Below are 16854 nucleotides of genomic sequence, written 5' to 3'. Positions count from 1 at the left end.
CCAAAGCATACAGGGCTTTATAGATTAAAGCAAAGTTATGTCCTAATCCCATCAAAACGTCATAATCTTGTGTCACAGCGGCCTCTAAACACAGCTGATTGAGATGCCACGAGTGCTGAACCTGGGATCCATCACAGCCCTGCCGTCCGGAAAGCAAATAACCCCAGATGAGAAGATTGGATTTCGTGTGGTCTGGACATGTTTACTACGGGGGCCGGAGCACCGCTGCCATCTCCGCCTCAGGCCTCGCATGCGGAGAACTCTGCTCTCCCGAGGTGCATTCCTCTTCGAGAAAATTTTCCCCACATGGAAATTGACTCATCGTTTTGGCTGATTGTAAAATTAATATGTGCCCACCATTTAAAAAAAAAAAAAACACCAAAAAACAGACAACACAGAGAATAGAAAGCATAATCTCACCAGCCAGAGTAACTTTTGTTATTTTGGTGTGTTATCTTTCCAGAGATTTCTACTATGTAAACACACACACACACACATCCATATTTCCTCTCCTTCTCTCTCTGTCACATTCTCCCACTGCCTCCCACATGCTCTGTCCCATCCTGTCCTGACAATCGTCTTTATTCTTCCCCCCAACTCCTCACGTCTCCATCTACTCGGTTTAACCAACCAGCAGGGACTGGCCAGCCTCTGAGTTCCATCCTGAATCCCAGAGCCCATGAAAGGATTGGATGTGCTTCTCTCTAATCCGATGGCATGACCATGGGGTCACAGGACATCGACAACTTGTATATAATCTAGCCCCCTAGTTGGAGGTGGGGAGGAGGGGAGGTGGTGGAGGGGCCTGGTGGCAGGTGGCAGGAAACAGCCCTTCACTGACTCTCCAAATGGTATCCAGTGCATTTTAACTGGTCCCGGCTCAAGTCCTGTTCCCACAGACAGGAAGTGGCTTATAACTGGTTCTTCAACCAGCTAGTGGCCAACCCAGATCTGAGGTCAAGGACTCTTCTTCCAAACTCTGGGTTCACTTTATCCTGTCAGCTGCGCTGCCATCACGAAAGTGATGTAAAGTCACATGACCAACGAGAATGTGAAAATATGAAGACATGTAATTGAGCATTCGTACAACATTTTACAGGCACTTTCCCTGTTTCAAAGACCCATTTAACTTTGAAGTTCAGTCTGTGGTTCTAACATTGAAAGCCCCTACCTAGTCTAGGGGAAGCTAATACCCATGTTTTTAAAATATTCATCAATCTCAAATTTAAGTACCTTCTACTTGCCTTGAGCAGAGAAGAAGATTCTAAACCCACATGTAAGATGATGGTATTCAGGGCTCACAGACAGACAGCCTTCTGTCTTCTGTTGGTCTTGATACAGAAGCCCCCATCCTTGCACCCCCAGCCATGGGGTCATCTCCAGAGTCAATGGATCGGCTTTTCTGACATCAGGAAGAGTTAATACAGTATACAATAAGCCCAGTTACAATAATGGACCAAGAATCCATTTAATCTGCCTTTCTCCTGGAGAACTAAAGTTCAATGTCCTAAGTTCAGACTCAGCCGCTCACACTCGCTAGGTCAATGTCTTCACTTCGTTCTTCCCTCAGACAGACTACTTTCCCATCTCTAAAATGGGAGTGAAGAGCACCTCTGCCTTGCGTGGATGTTGGGAAATTTCTGAATGGAACAATGCATGACCTAGCTTCCAGCTGATATTAGGAATACATAAAACCTGAAGTATATCTAACTTTTTCCAGGTAGATCCAGAAGGTAGAATTGAAAATTGTGGGTGAAAGTTACATGTAGGGGGAGTTTGTCACTCAATGGAAAGAAAAACTTCTCCAGAGCTGTCCAACAGTGGGCCAGTTTGCCTCATGAGATACTAAGCTCTCTCTCTCTCATGGAAGCATCCAAGAAAAAAAGCACAACCCCAACGTTCTTGGATATAAGTACGGGAACTGTATACGTGGTGTGCAGTAATGGACTTCCGAGCCCCCTTTGAAATATCTTGTTCCTGGTGACTCAGTGCTCTTGGGCCTTTACAGCATACCCCTTCCTCTCAGCCTTCTTTTCCAGGCTCATAACTGCTCTCTAACCTCACAGGACTCTTGGGGGAGGCAGGTTTACTGGAAGTTCGAGACACGAGAATGTCTGGGTTTGGAAACGTTATTCTGTAACAGTAAGGAAAGTGCCTCACTTCTCTTGGGTTCAGTTTACGGAGATTGACAGGTCTCTGTCCCTACCCCCACCAATCCCATCAAGGTGAGGTGGGGACACCCTGGTCCTTGAGAGTTGGCTGGCTACTGTGGTAGGTGGAGGTGGGCATATGTAAGGTGAGTCCAGGGCAGGGATGAAGTGCTCTAGCTAATACAGGGAGGAGGAGCCATTCGAGGCTCCATAATAAGAAATGCAGGAAGAAGGACAAAGACACGAGGAACCACATGGGCCAAAGATGAAGAAGACCTCCTCTGCTGGAAGGGCAGGGAGAGGCCAGCTTTAGAGAGAGCCTTGCCTGACGGGAAGTTTTAGGTAGTGGAATCTTTTGCCCTGTGGGATCTTCGGTGGAACACATGCAGCTCACTCACGCTCCTGTTGCAAGTGGCTGTGCTCTGCATCAGTGTCGACGCCAGTTAAAACAGGGAAACCGCGTGGGGCAGGTGGACTTCTGGGTTCCATCCATCCAGTGAGGAAATTAGAGGGAGAGACTGTGAGGATGGGTGGAGGCAGCATCTGCACATCGCGGGCACTGGATAAGGTCCCTCGGAGGTGCGGCTCCCCCTGCGGCGTGTATGCCACCTCTTTCCAGACCCGTTGCACTTCCCTCTCCGAGAGGCAACCGGGCGTTTGGGTTGTTTTCGGAGCCTTGAGTTTGACATTGACTTTGGCCTGGAGCCTCGTGAGTCCAGAGTGGCCTGTGCGTCCTGGGGAGCTCTCCGGGGCTCCCCTGGTTCCTTTTCCCCACCCCCACTGCACCTAGACCTCAAGCTCATTTTGGCATCTTGGACTTTTCACCACCTGACACCCAATTCTCTGGAGCCTTTTCTCAAAGGAGAGAAGCACTAATGAAGCTATTGAATGGAAATGTCTGCCTGCGTGAGGCCTTTTTGGGGGGCAGGGGAAAGCAAAAGGACCATAAAGTCCCTTACTGGGATCGTTCCCCCCACTTCTTTAGAGAAACCCTGTGGTATCTCTGAGTGTATCTCTCTCCCATTGTGTTTCTGAGGCAATGCATGGAAAATAGCCTAACTGATGACTAAGCTGTTTTCCCGGCTCTAAGGTGTTCTGCCTGGGGACCGCTTTCCCGGGCCAGCTGGAAGCCCTGGCTGTGCTGCCAGGGACACCGAGTTCCTGCCAGTGAGGTTTCTCGGGGGGAGGGTCCCACGGATGGACCGGATCCAAAACTTCACCTCTTACCTCCTCCTCACATGACTGCAAGACGCCAACCCCTTGGAGCACTACACAGTACAGGCGGCCCCCAGACAACACGGGTTTGAACTGGGCAGGTTCGCTCATGCATGCCTGGTTTTCAGTAAATGCCTACAGTACTGTAAGTGGGTTTCCTCTCCTTGTGATTTTTCTCAATAACCTTACTTTACTGTAAGAATGCAGTATATAATACATATAACATGCAGCATGTGTGTTACTCGACTGTGGATGTTATTGGTAGGGCTTCCGGTCCACAGTAGGTTATCAGTAGTTAGGTTTTGGGAGGAGTCAAAAGTAACAGATTTTCAACTGCACAGGGGATCAGTGCCCCTATCCCCCCCGCCCCACAGTTCAAGGGTCAACTGTACAAGTCACCAGGAGCTTGAGTAGGAAGTCTTCCCTTTTGCTCTTTAGCACCAGTGGTGTGGGAAACAACGGCCTCAAGTTCAGTCGAAGATCAGATCACGTCTTTAGCCGGGAGGAGGATTGGAAGGAGAGGGGGAAAGTGACGGTTGTGGGTGTGTGACTCATGAGTTAATGTTGTCTCACTTTTCCTTTCCAAACAGAACAGAGCTCGTTATGTGAGGTCTCCAGTCTCACAAGCTGTCGTGTCATCCGAGGGTGCCTTTGCTCCAGTATGTGGGCTAATTCTTGGCTGAACACGCTGGGAGACCGAAGCTGGTAAGTACCTGAACACATCTTTACATGGCATTTTGAAATCTGGGTTTTTGGAGCAACCCTGAGAAAATTTTGCCTATATTGACTGCCACCAGGAAGCTGAAGGTTGTCAACGAGACAAAGAAGAAATTAACTCAGCAAGGAAATCAGTCTGTTAGGGACAGAGAGAAAGCAGTTAGAAATAATAGTACATATTACATAATAATATGATATAAGTATATCATTAATAATGGCTACTATCTAGAGAATACTTAGACATACCTGGATGTGACAATAATAACAAACCGACAGCATGCAGGGAGCGCATGTTCTAGGACTCTTCCAAGACCTTTGCGTAGATGAAACCACTTAATCTTCACAACCATCCCATGAGGTAGGTACCAGTAACATCTCCATCTTACGAATGGGGAAACTGAGACAGAGAGAGGCGAAAAAGGAGATACAGACAATACCTGAGTTAATCCTGATCACGATCCCATGAGACGGGTAGCGTCACTCCCGCCTTATAGCTAAGGAAACTGAGGCTGTGCCATTCACTCGAAGCCACACAGCTACAAAGTGACAGGGGTGGGGTTTGAACTCAGGGCTGTCAGGGCACTTCTGACATGGACCCAGCTTGCCTTTTGGGCTGGCCCGGCATCTAGAGACACGCAGGCAGCTGGCTGACCATGTCATTCATTGTCTAAGCTGCTTCTCGTTGTACCCAGCTGATCTCGAGAAGAGCAATCCTCCTGCGATTGAAGGGAATTTTAGGAGCCCAAGTAAGTCCTGCTTCAGATGACTTGGATTTGGGGCTGGCAAACAAAACAAAATCTGGTGTCATCCCCACAGGATTCCACTCTCCTTCCTCGCTCTCCCATCTTCCCTCCTGTACCCCTGAAAAGATGGGGGGATTTCAGGAAAGATTCGATGGAAGTCACTGGAGACGTGACCAAGCTCAAGGGCGGCCTTAAGCGTTCACGAGGATCCACTACGTCCGCGATTCTCCCAGTCCCTGTTTTTGAACAACCCTCCTTTGCCCTGACGTGTGCTGCCACCTTTATCACGTACTAAATCCTCGAACAAGGTCTGCTTCCGTGCGCACACTTCTGTTCCCTCAAGCACCTTCTGTTCCCTCTTCGGCCAAGGCATGCAGCTTGATTATTGCCATCAGACGACTCTGTTACCTGAAAGGACGAGCACCTTCAGCTTTGGAAGAAAATCATTGGCTAATCGCACGCATTTAGTGATCCCGGTGTACTTGAAAACAAACTCCTGGGGCACGCCCCTCCCCCTAATTTGCATCTCACAAAAATAATCACTGGTGTTTTGTTTTAGGATCGCAACTTCAGCAGTGGGAAGGTCTTTACATCATGCTGAATATTCTCATGCAATAAAATCTGTTTATCTGCGCCCTAGGAATATTTAATCATTTTCCGCTTGTGGGTATTGTACATTTTACATTAAGTTTTTCTTTTCTAGGCATTTTATGAAAATTGGTGCCGTTTTGGCAGAATTCTTTGTGTTTCTCTAACCGCTGGTTGTTGCTGTTTAGGAAGCTATTGATTTGTGAATGTTTTATTTGGTAGCCTGGCAACAAAACTGGACTCTTGATTGGGTTTTGACATTTTCAATGGTTTCCTTGGTGTTTTCAAAGTAGAATACTGCATCATCTGCAAATGCCATCTTTTGTCCTTTTCATGACTGTTTATTTCTGTTTTATGGATCTTAAGTTGCTGAAACCTTCCAGGGAAAATGTTAAATGTTAATGGTGATAGGGACCATCGTTCTCTTATTTGGAGTCCAATAAAAACACTTGTAGGAAGTCACCATTGTCTATTACTCTGGATGCGATTTTGAGAGAGAGAATCACTGGAATGTTAAAAAAAAAAAAAAAAAAAGGCCCAGCTGTTCTTCTGTTTCAAGTTTTCTGAAAGGATTTTGGTGAATGGATGTTGATTTTTTTTTATGCCTTTCATGAATCTTTGAGATGATTATATACATTTCTACTTTGACTGTTAGACAAGCTCTTTTATATTGTATTCCTGGCATAAGCTCTCCCTGGCCACAGCAGACCATTCTTTGAATATACTATTTAAATTAATCAGTGAGGATTTGGACATTTCTGATTCTAGAGGCGACTCATCTGTAGCTTTGTTTGTGGTGCCGGTTTGGGAACATGTTACTATTACCAGGGTTACACGGGCTGCAAAGAATGGAGTCGGAAGCAGTGCCCCTTTGCCATTGGCATTGGAATGACCTGTTTCTTCCTCATTACAGACTGACAGTCACATCAGCCTCTGAGTCTTCCATAGAGAGAATGCTTTTGAACGTGGTTCTCCACAACACGTGTTCTGTTCTAGCCTCCTCCTTCTTTTTAGGCAGTCTGGCAATTTCCACTCCACAGAATATTAATACTTTTGTTAAAATGGAAATCATATATGTTTAGTATCCTCTTTATTTTAAAAAATAGTCCTCATGTAAACCATCTCTCTGATAAAGACTTAACATCCAGACTATATGAAGACTACAACTCAACAGCAAAAAACAAACGAGAAATCCAGTTTAAAAAATGGGCAGAGGAGCTAAATTTCTGCGAAGAAGACACACCACTGCGAACGGCCAGCGGGCGTAGGGAGCGGTGCCCGACCTCGCTCATCGTCTGGGAAGTGCCCATCAAAGCCGCAGTGAGAGGTCGGCTCGCCCGTCACGGTGGGTGTGGCCTGAGTGTTAGTGAGGGCACTGAGGAAAGGGAACCCTTGTGCACTGTCGGTGGGAAGTAAACTGGTGCGGCCGCTGTGGGAAACAGTGTGGGGGTTCCTTAAACAATTAAATAGAGCTGCCCTGTGATCCCGTTTCTGGGTGTATAACCAAAGAAATTAAGATCACTATCTCAAAGAGAGCTCCTCCCCCCCATGGTCATGCATTCACCCACAGTAGTCAAGGCACGGAAGCCACCTCTGGCCACGGGTGGATGGATGGACAGAGAAAATGTGGTGTTTACGTGCAGTGGAATATGCCTCAGTCTTAGTGAAGAAGAAAAGTCCCATCATTTGTGACAACACGGATGAACCCGAAGGACGCTGTGCTAAGTGAAGTAAGCCAGACACAGAAGGACAGACACTATGTGATCTCGCTTGTCTGAGGAATCTGAAATCGTCCAAGTCATGGAAGCAAAGAGCAGAATAGTGGTTGCCAGGAGTTCAGAGAGGGACAGATGGGGAGATGATAGTCCAATTTCAGCTTTGCAAGATGAATCAGTCCTAGAGATGTTCGCCGCGGTGCCTACAGTTAATGATACTGTGTTGTGTACTTAAAATGTGCTAAGCAGATAGCTCTTATGTTTTACAAAAGCAGTAAATAAAAGTGTGGGAGGAAACTCTGGAGGTGATGGAGGGGTTTATGGTAGACGGTGGTGATAGTTTCACAGACGTATCCTTATCTCCAAATGCATCTCGTTGTATGTGTTACATACGTAGCTTTGTGTATGGCACTAACACGTCAATGAAGTGACTTACATTATTCAGCACTTATGAATGTAAGTAACACGTACCAGTGTGCCAGGCACTGTTCTTAGCACTTGACACACATGAACTCATTTGGACCTCACAAGCAACCATATTAGGCAGATGCTGTTATTTTCGCCATTTTCACATGAATAAACGGAAACCCACAGAGGTTAAATGATTTGCCGAAGGTCATCCAACTGGCACATGATGGAGCTGAAATTCAAGTTCATCTTTCCTGGCTACAGAGCCTGGGTACATAGTAGTTCAAACACAGTGGATCAATGAATATTTTAAAAGCAGAAGAACTTGATCTCGTTGAAAAGGAGAGAGAGAAAAATAAAATGATAAGCAGAACTGTTAAATAGTTCAATGGCCACATTCTTCAGGAGCGTTGATCCAGGGGACTTTCACACTTACTCGTTCACTCGCTTTTTTAATTCACTACTTAGTAAACACTTATCAAATCTTTATTGTGCCGCTAACAATGATCCGGGCACGAATCCAGGTGTGTGAAGTACATCAGGTGAACACACAGTCCTTGCCCCTCGAAGCGCCTGGCTTACCTAGTGGGCTGGAAGCAGCCGGGCAGTTGGGATTGTAAAACTTCTTGCCACAAAACGGAGTGTATAGCTTGGCATTTGGATAAATGGCTCATTCCCCTCAATTCTCCTATGTGTAGTCAGCCATCTTTATTCCGTCGATGCTCTCACTGTACAGATGTTTATTCAGTAACTGCTGTGTGCCAGGCCCTGGAGTAGGGGACCAGGGAAGCAGCAGCTGAGGGAACTGAGGCTTGGGGGGTTTGATCTGTCCAGTGTCCACAGTGAAGAGGTGGTAGAACCGGACGCACAGCCTGATTTATTGGCGTGACTCTCAGAGAGAGTTAAAATTGGCTCCTGATATCCCCATGGATGGAGACGGAACGAATCCAAGTTTGCTGAATGAATGAATGTTATCGTCCACACACTGCCACGGGAGCGAACAGGGGCACGTTTTAGAGACATCCAATCATCGAACGCTGGCTCTGAAAGACGATGAAATCGACCCCATCGCCCACAGGAAGCGGGGACATTTAGCTGGTACCAGGAGACCTTTAAATAATGACGTGCACACTCCAGGCACTCGAAGATTGAAAGAGACAAGCATCCCAATGGCTTCCCCTGGGCCTCACCTCCCCCTTCGGTCATCAAGGCAAACTCGGGCTGCAGACGGGACCCGCTGCCTTCAACACGGGTCTTGCATTAGATATGTGTCAACAGAGATTAGCTCAGCCCCACATGCCGCCATTTGCCATTTGTTAGGCCACCGTCACCAACCCCGTAATCTAATCTCGGCTGGAGCGGTTTCTCTTCCAGGTTAAATGTATTAAAGCAGCGGGGATGTGGCTGCTCAGGGCGGCGCAGCCTCTCTCTCTCTGACAGGCCTGACCCTGCTCCAAACCCCGCTCCCCCTGGAGACGCCAGGGGTCAGAACCTCCTTGGGGTACAAGGGGGCTCAACGAGAACAGAGAGAGACGAGAGGATATTGGAAACACATTCTCCAGGCCTCCCCGCTTTAGAAATTCGAGAAGAACACGAGGCGACACGTTAAAGCTTTCACTGCTGGAAATATTTTTCCTTTCCAGAGTTTCAACAAGAATTTGATAAAGATATTGGTGGGGTTGGAGAGGAGAAGAGGAAGCAGGGAGCGTTCCAAAGCAGATGGGCCTTGAAGGAAGGCAGGGACGCTTTACACCCCTCGCGAGGAAATTTATGGAGGAACAGTTTTCACGGCCCGGACCCATTCCTGTTACACGTGTCTTTTAATCGCGCGCCATTTTTTAGGCAAATAAATGTTTCATCAGCAAATCTTGCCTTTCCTTTTCCTTTTAGCCCTTTTGAAACCCTGCCTCATTGCCAGGGTATATCCGTGTGGCTTGCTACCTTGTCCACTCCACTTCTAGTAAGGGAGAGATGAGAGATTCTGCTTTTTCCTCTGACCATGCCTGGGACCCTCCTGCTCTTGGGTTTGTTCTTGGGCTGTGTCCCCCCTCCCCCAAAGTTATCCTCACCTTGTCTCTGCAGATCCAGGTCTTGTAGGTTTTATTTCTTATTTATTATCACTTAACTCTATGCATTTTAAAATTGATACCCACTGCCCTGGGCCAGCTCCCACCGTCTCTATCACAGTGCAGAAATGGTTGGGGTTTTTTGGTTTTTAGTATAGTACACCGCCAGAAAAGGGCACACAGGTTCTAAATGTCTAGCTTGATGAATTGCCACAAACTGAACACATTGTGTAACTAGCACCAGAAACAGCGCGTCATCAGCTCCCTTGTGTTCCCCACCTTGCACCTCCAGGGCAGCCAGTCTCGGGACTTCAAACACCATAAATGTCTGTTGGCTCTTCCTATACTTTACTAAATGGAGTTTTCAAGTCTACAGTCTTGTGTCTGCTTCTTTCACACAGTATTATTTTTGCTCATTATCTATTTTACGTACTCTGTTGTTACCATTTCTTCCACGTTATTGTGGGTAGTAGGAGACCATTCTTTGTGACCGCTGCATAGGGTTTATGGCGCGGCCGGGCCGCAGTTATCCCCATTCCACCGTTAGTGGGCGCTGGGGTCGTTTTCGGTACTCACGAGTACCATGCTGTGAACAGACCGGGCAGTGCCTTTTGGTGAACATACGTGTGCACCAGAGAGTACTTTTCCAAATCACAAAGATCTGCTCACTCCCCCGTTTCAAACGTGTCCACAGATCCTTGTTGCCTTTAATCTAAAGGCCACACTCCCTACCATGGCCTTCAAGGGCCTCAAGACTCTGGTCTCTGCTGACGTTTCCATCCTGATGACAGGTATAGAGAGCACAGGGCCCTAGGGAGGGACCCAGCCTGGCAAGTTGTGGGAGCAAAACCAAGGCCTGGGGAACTGGTGGGCTGAGGGCAGGGAGCTGGGGACCAGGGCCGGATGGGAAGAAGGAGTGTGGGCCTCACTCTCGGTTAGGCGGGAACACGCTGATTCTGCACGCCAGCTCTCTGCTCCCTGGTGACTCAGCTGCCCCTTGTTTTCTTCTCTCTGATCCTTGGCTGCTGTTCCCAGTGTCACTGCTCAGGCTTTTTCCCCAGCAGCTGGGCCCCACCCAGCTCCACTGAGTCATCCCCTCTGGGGGAGGAGCCCAGGCTTGTGTAAGTTACAGAGGTTCTGTGTGTGGTTCTGCTGCACACTGAGTGTAGCTAACCAGCAGGTCAGAGAGGTTGGTCTGTCTCTACAACCATCCATCCATCCATCCATTCAACTGTCCACCTATCCATCCACCCACCCACCCATCCATCCATCCATCCATTTATCCAACTGTCCACCTATCTGTCCATCCATCCATCCATCCATCCATCCATCTAAACTCTATCATCTATTTACCTATCTCTCTATGTATTTACTTATTTATCTATGTTTCCATTTTTAATTAAGAAAGAAACCCCAAAATATTAAAATGGTATCTTTGAGCTTTAACACAGCAGCTGAGACTTAACGTTTGCAAAAACAGTGAAAGAGAAACACAACGAAGAAAGAATGGGCAAGTCTCACTAAATAAAATAAAGATCTCATTTTGCTAGTATTCGCAACACTATGAAGCATAACCAGGCACCTAAACATTGTTCGACATTCATGTGGATCTCCTCAGGAACAATTCGGAGAGAGGGGTTGCTGAGACAAGGAGAATTGCATTTTCAAAGGTTCTGGTTCATATTGTCAAAGAGCCCCCATAAAGCTAACGGCAGTGCAGACCTCCCTCAAGAATGCTTATTTGTTTTTAAAAGACAACCGCAAGACCGAGCCACAGGAGAAAAATATTTAGCTATATATGTCTCAAACAAAGGGTTGAGGGTTTTTTATTTATTTTTTTAACATAAAGTAGCTATAGAATAAGCAAAGCTCTCAAACTCCAAAGAAAAATAAAATGAAACAGGGACACGGACTAATAAATGATAGAGAATTACAAAGTCACTCATGAATATTAAAAAAAAAACTATTTACATACATTAGTTACCAAAGAAACCCAAGCGATAATAGCAGTAACATATCTTACTCTCACATTTACAATGAAAACCTCTCCGCCACTCTTGCGAGGGTCTGATGAAATGGACGTGCGCGTCCCGCTGACGGGGTTCTGAATTGCTGTAGCTTGAGGGTGGCATTGGACAGCATGCATCAAAACCCTTTAAGTATTCAGGTTCTTTGATTAATGCCACTTCTAGGAATTTTTTTCTAAAGATATAAATGTGAATGTGCAGAAATAGTTAGCTACCAGCTTACTCATTGTACTCTTGAAAATAATAGCCAAAATAAAAAAAAAGTTGGAACCAACTTAATATTCAACAGAAGTGATTGGTTAAATCGTAGCCTGAGAAAATGATACAGTCTGTGAAAGCCAAGACACAGAAAACTGTTAGCATCAATTAACAAGGAAAAAAGAGCAACGTGTAGGGTGATCTCCGTTTATAACACCCTGACAGTTCGCGCTTGGGCAAGTTGCATTTTGGAAAGGCTTGTGCAGTCAGCTCACATTTTGCATAAGTCAGAAAAGCTCGTCTGTAATCTCCATGTATTTCAATGTGCTTTTTTGTGTGCAAGCATGAACCGCCATTCAAAGATTTTCCTTTTTACTGTGGACTGTCCCCGAAGGTGCCTCGCTCGGTGTGGATGGTTTAAAGAAAGGCCGGTTAGACACCTGATGGCTTGTTTTGCAGGCAGGTTTTGATCTTGTTCCAGATGCTTACCGAAGATTCCTGGCTCTCTCTCTTTGCCAAATGCAGTAGGCAACCCCAGCCTTCTTTGAGATTCGGTGGGATCATGTGACTAATTCTAGCCAATGAGCTGCAAACAGAAGTAACAGGCTCCTCATAGGATCATTTATTATCTGGTGTGAGACCTGCCCCCAAGATATTTTTCCTCTGCTCTTGCGAGCAGCAGTATTCCAAACGATAGCTCCTCCGTCATCTCTGTTCTTAAAGTGAGGAGGACATGGAGCAGAGCCCTCAGCTGACCTGTGACGACTGTGCAGTGTGAATAAGAGAGGAGCTCTTGTTGTTTAATGTGCTGAGGTTTAGGGCGTGTTTGTTACTGCAGCAGACCCTAGTCCCTTCGCACTCAAAGGGCGACCTGCGGACCAGCTGCATCGCCTCACCTGGGAGCCGTTGGAAATGCAGAATCTTGGGCACCCCCCGACCTAGTGAATCAGAACCTGCATTGACAAGGGCCCTTTGGTGACCTTCATGGCACCCTTGCCGGTCCTGACTGGCAGTTGGGGAAGGGAAGAATATAGCATAGAGGTCAAGCCCATGGGCACAGAAGGCTGGGGTCTAGCCATTGAGTCGCCTTGCCTCTCAGAGTCTCAGTTTCCTCAACGAGCTTGAAGTGAGGATTCCATGAAATCAGGCACACCCCATGCCTGGTACCTAGTGCATCCGCAGTAATTGAGAGCTGGCGTTATTGTTTCATTAAGGAAATACATTGCCGCATGCCTGGACTGGAGGCTTGGCTTTCCGAAAACCTTTCCCATTACCTCCACAACAAGAATGACATCTTCTAAAGACTCAGGGTGGCATCTGATATAAGAATTCAGCAAACATTGATCAGTGAACCCACCCACAACGAGGTCCCTGTCAACCACTTCATCACCTCCGAATGGAGTGTTTATTTACTGAATTCCCCTTCTGCTCTGTCTCTGCAGCCCCATGGCCTCGTTCCCTGATCCCCCAACCAGGAGACCTCCCGGGCTTGACAGAAGTGTTTGCAAAGGTAAGAACTGCCGTTAGCTCCGAATTCCTTTTCTGTGTGTGGGGGATGGCTGTTTCCACTTCAGCTGTCCATTGCATGCCTCTGAGAACGACGGGGAGGTTGTCCAGCAGAAGGTAATGTGCGCACGCCTTCACACACACACACACACACACATGTGCGGGCACACACATGCGCGTTCTCATCTGTCCACAGCAGAGGAAGGAAATGCCCGAGGTAAGTGCAGTGATGATTCGACTGCTCGCCACTTCGTTTCCTCCGCGGTATGTTTGTTCATTCCACCCTAAGTCCTTCTGAGAGGAAGAAAATGCAGGGGTGACGCGCCTTTTTGTAATGTGGGAAAACCGAAGTTAAGGGGCTTTTCCTGAGGCCATAGAGGGTGGGGTCCAAGAAGGAAGTGTTTGGTGGTGGGCCAGCCTGTGTGCGAGGCTGGGGTCTACCACGGTCAAGCCCTGGGGACACCAAGGCTTGCACCCTCTCTAAGCCTCAGTTTCCACATTTCAACAGGGGCACCTCAGCTCCTCCCAGCTGGGACCCTGTCTGCCACCCCCCTTACTTCAGGATCTCCTAGAGCTGGGGTCCTTAGCCTTTGTGGGTTACAAACCCGTTTGAGAACCTAATGCAAGTTTGAACTTCTTCTTAGAAAAATAAATATGCAATCTCTCTCTCACACACACCCCCCTCATGCACACTTTCAGAAGATTTAAAACTGACTAAATCCATTCATAATCTCCAGCCAAAGACCACCTACTTTAACATACAGTGGGTTAGAGTCTGTCTATTACTGAGTGTAATTGAGTGTGTGTGTGTGTGTGTGAGAGAGAGAGAGAGAGAGCACATGCGCACACTGCTTATTGGGAACTGTTAGCGTTTCATCTATTACTAATAATGAGAATCACACAAAATCAGGTTACATCTGGGAAGCAAAAGCCCAATAGGAGATGGATGTGACGGGGAATCTCCGACATGGTGACCAACTGTCCCAGGTTGTCAGAGGCTCAGGGTCTCCCTGAGTGTCCTGAGCAAGTCCTGTGGGATCTGGGACCAGGTGACCACTCTAATCCGATTAGGCCGGAGATAATACAAACCGGCCAGAACGGTGGCACTTTGTGGGATGAGGGGACAGGTGACAAAGAGGGATTTGGCTGGACCTTTTGAGAGGAGAACCAGAAAGCGCCTGGGGGCCCCCATTGTCCTCCCTGCCTGAGCTGAGGGTTTTGAGAATTCTGTTGCTGAAAAGGGGTGAGGGTGTCTGTTTTTAGAAGGTGAGGAGGCGGGGAGAAAATAGGGGGAACCAAAGCAGGGATGCTTCTTTAGAACTTGGGCATCAAATAATTAAAACTTTAAAAATACGTGCAAAAGAGGAAATAAGGAACACATCACAAGACATTTCTGAAAAGCCACGCATCCTGTAATTAGAGGAGAAAAAAGGCCCCCCCCCCCCCCCCCCCCCCCGCATTCCCTTCTGGCAGGAAAAAGCCAATAGAGCGACTTCATCACACCGATTCCTTCACGCTCCGCAGGCCAGTGCTAAAATCATCGGATGAGGGTCCCCGGTCTGTCTCCCGCGGTCCCTTCCGCCAAGCGTGCCATGTCTAAAGTAATGAAGGCGGCTTGATTAAATGTTTGCTGGCTGCAGCCCCTGCGCTAATTGGGAGGTGGGCTTATTAGTGTAATGACCGCGCCAGATCATCAGAACTCATTAGCATGAGGGCCGTGGCGTCCCTCCGCCGCAGCCAGGGCTGCAGGCTGCCACTGTTGCCGTTCCTCTGTTGGCATCACCCGTTTCTAGGCGAGGGCACTGCGCATTTGCGCACGTCCACGGGTGCATTCGCATGTGGGCACGCGTGTGCCTGTGCAGGCGGAGGCTTTGTCTGCAGGAGGATTTGAGCTCTTCTTCCCCAAATGAGAAGTTGCTACAGCCCTGTTCTACTTTCAGCTCTCCGCATGTACACAAAGAGGGGTTCTGGAAGGGTTTGGGTGCAATGTCCTTTGGCATTAGACTAAGAATTATAGAGACCAAACTCCTTCCTGTGACCCAAAGGCTGGACGCCGTGTCTCACCCTCTGCCTGCTATGATTTCATCTCCTTGCTGTCGCCTTTGCTCACTCCCCTCCGGCCATACTGGTCTCCTCGCTGTTCCTCAGACACACCAAACGTGGCTCCTACCTCAGGGCTTTTGCACGCTGGCTGTCCTTCTGCCTGAAGCAGTCTTCCCCAGGACAGCCGCGTGGGGTGCTGCCTTACCCCCAGCTGTCTGCACAAATGTCCCCTCAGGGAGGCCTGTTCTGATCATCCCCTTTGAAGTGACCACTTCCCCGGTCTTTCCCACTTTACCCCACCCTGCGTGGTTCGTCCCCATGGAATATGTGCCTGAACTTTCTGAAGTGTGCGTGTCACTGCACTGCCGTTGCCGCCTGCTTTCTCTCCTGCTGCGTCTTCAGTGCTTCGTACGACCAGAGAGTCGGTGCCCAACTGGTGATACCAGAAATAGGACTCTAATGGACTTTGGGGAAGTCAGCTGTCAGTGAGGATTCAGAACGTTCTAGAGATGTTCTAGCGATGTCAGGCACTGGCCAGCCCTTAGCCATCTTTTATCCCAGGGGGCCCACCAGGAGTGGGAACTACCCCGTTAGGGTGCTCAGCCTGCGGTGTCTGCTGGTGCGGGGGCAGATGTCTGGGGCCAGTGTAATTCTCTCTTTCTGGAACTTAGGTTGGAGACTGGGGCTTCTGAGCTTCTCTCTCCCATCTCTTTCTCTGTCCATCTACTCTTGGGGTCGTGAAGAGATTCTTGGGCAACCAAAAGACCATGGCTCAAACACAGGGGCTGCGGACTCTAAGTTGGGTTTGACCTGATTTCTCTTTTTCTCACCTGTGAAATGGGTCAGCTGTAGGTCCAATGCTCGTGATGCCTCCCTAGGTATAGCTGAGGCCCCCCGAGGCCTGGAGGTCCCCAGCTCTCCGCCCCTGTGGGTCCACACAGGGCACAGCGACAGAAAGGGTGCAGTGCAGAAGGTTCACATGCGTTCTCTTCCCCTAAGAATGATCTATTAATTGACTTTAGTTGTTGAAAACAACTAATGTGTACTCGATGTGGAAACCATGGGAAATGCAGCGATTATGTCACATTTCCTTGATTCTAAGAGTTGACATCGAATTCACGTAGACTCTTATAATGAAAATCATCTTAGATTTAAAAATTATAACAGATACAGACCTGGAAAAATGACATCATAGACTTTGTTGAGGGTCTGACGGTTTTGGTTTTTCTTTTCACTTTGGCTAAAGAACTTGGCTTCCGGAAGATGTGGCAGGTGGTATGCAAATTACTGTGTTTTGCCCACACCTTTAAATGTCTCGATTAATTCCTTGGGAATTAATTCCATAGTCTTTCTTCTAGATATTATTTCTAAAGCATATATTCACATGCAAATCTAGTCAAATCTTGGATTGATGACTTTCATTTTATACTAAGAAAGCATATTCAATAAATGTCAGCTACATTATTATGTATCAACAG

At 47.7% G+C, this 16854-nt stretch overlaps 1 protein-coding gene across 1 annotated transcript in view; it reads left to right on the top strand.

The window, feature by feature from the left end:
* The window catches only part of LOC123480431 (uncharacterized), a 144221-nt gene that overhangs the window by 42538 nt on the left and 84829 nt on the right, over nucleotides 1-16854 (top strand). The window contains exons 4-5 of the mRNA XM_053928132.1: nucleotides 3956-4070; nucleotides 13270-13337. Coding sequence (XP_053784107.1) covers nucleotides 3956-4070; nucleotides 13270-13337 — 183 coding nt within the window. The remainder of the gene's footprint in view (nucleotides 1-3955; nucleotides 4071-13269; nucleotides 13338-16854) is intronic.

This window comes from Desmodus rotundus, chromosome 7, assembly GCF_022682495.2.
Source record: "Desmodus rotundus isolate HL8 chromosome 7, HLdesRot8A.1, whole genome shotgun sequence".
Classification (NCBI taxonomy): Eukaryota; Metazoa; Chordata; class Mammalia; order Chiroptera; family Phyllostomidae; genus Desmodus; species Desmodus rotundus.
This window is presented reverse-complemented; position numbering and strand designations above follow the sequence as displayed.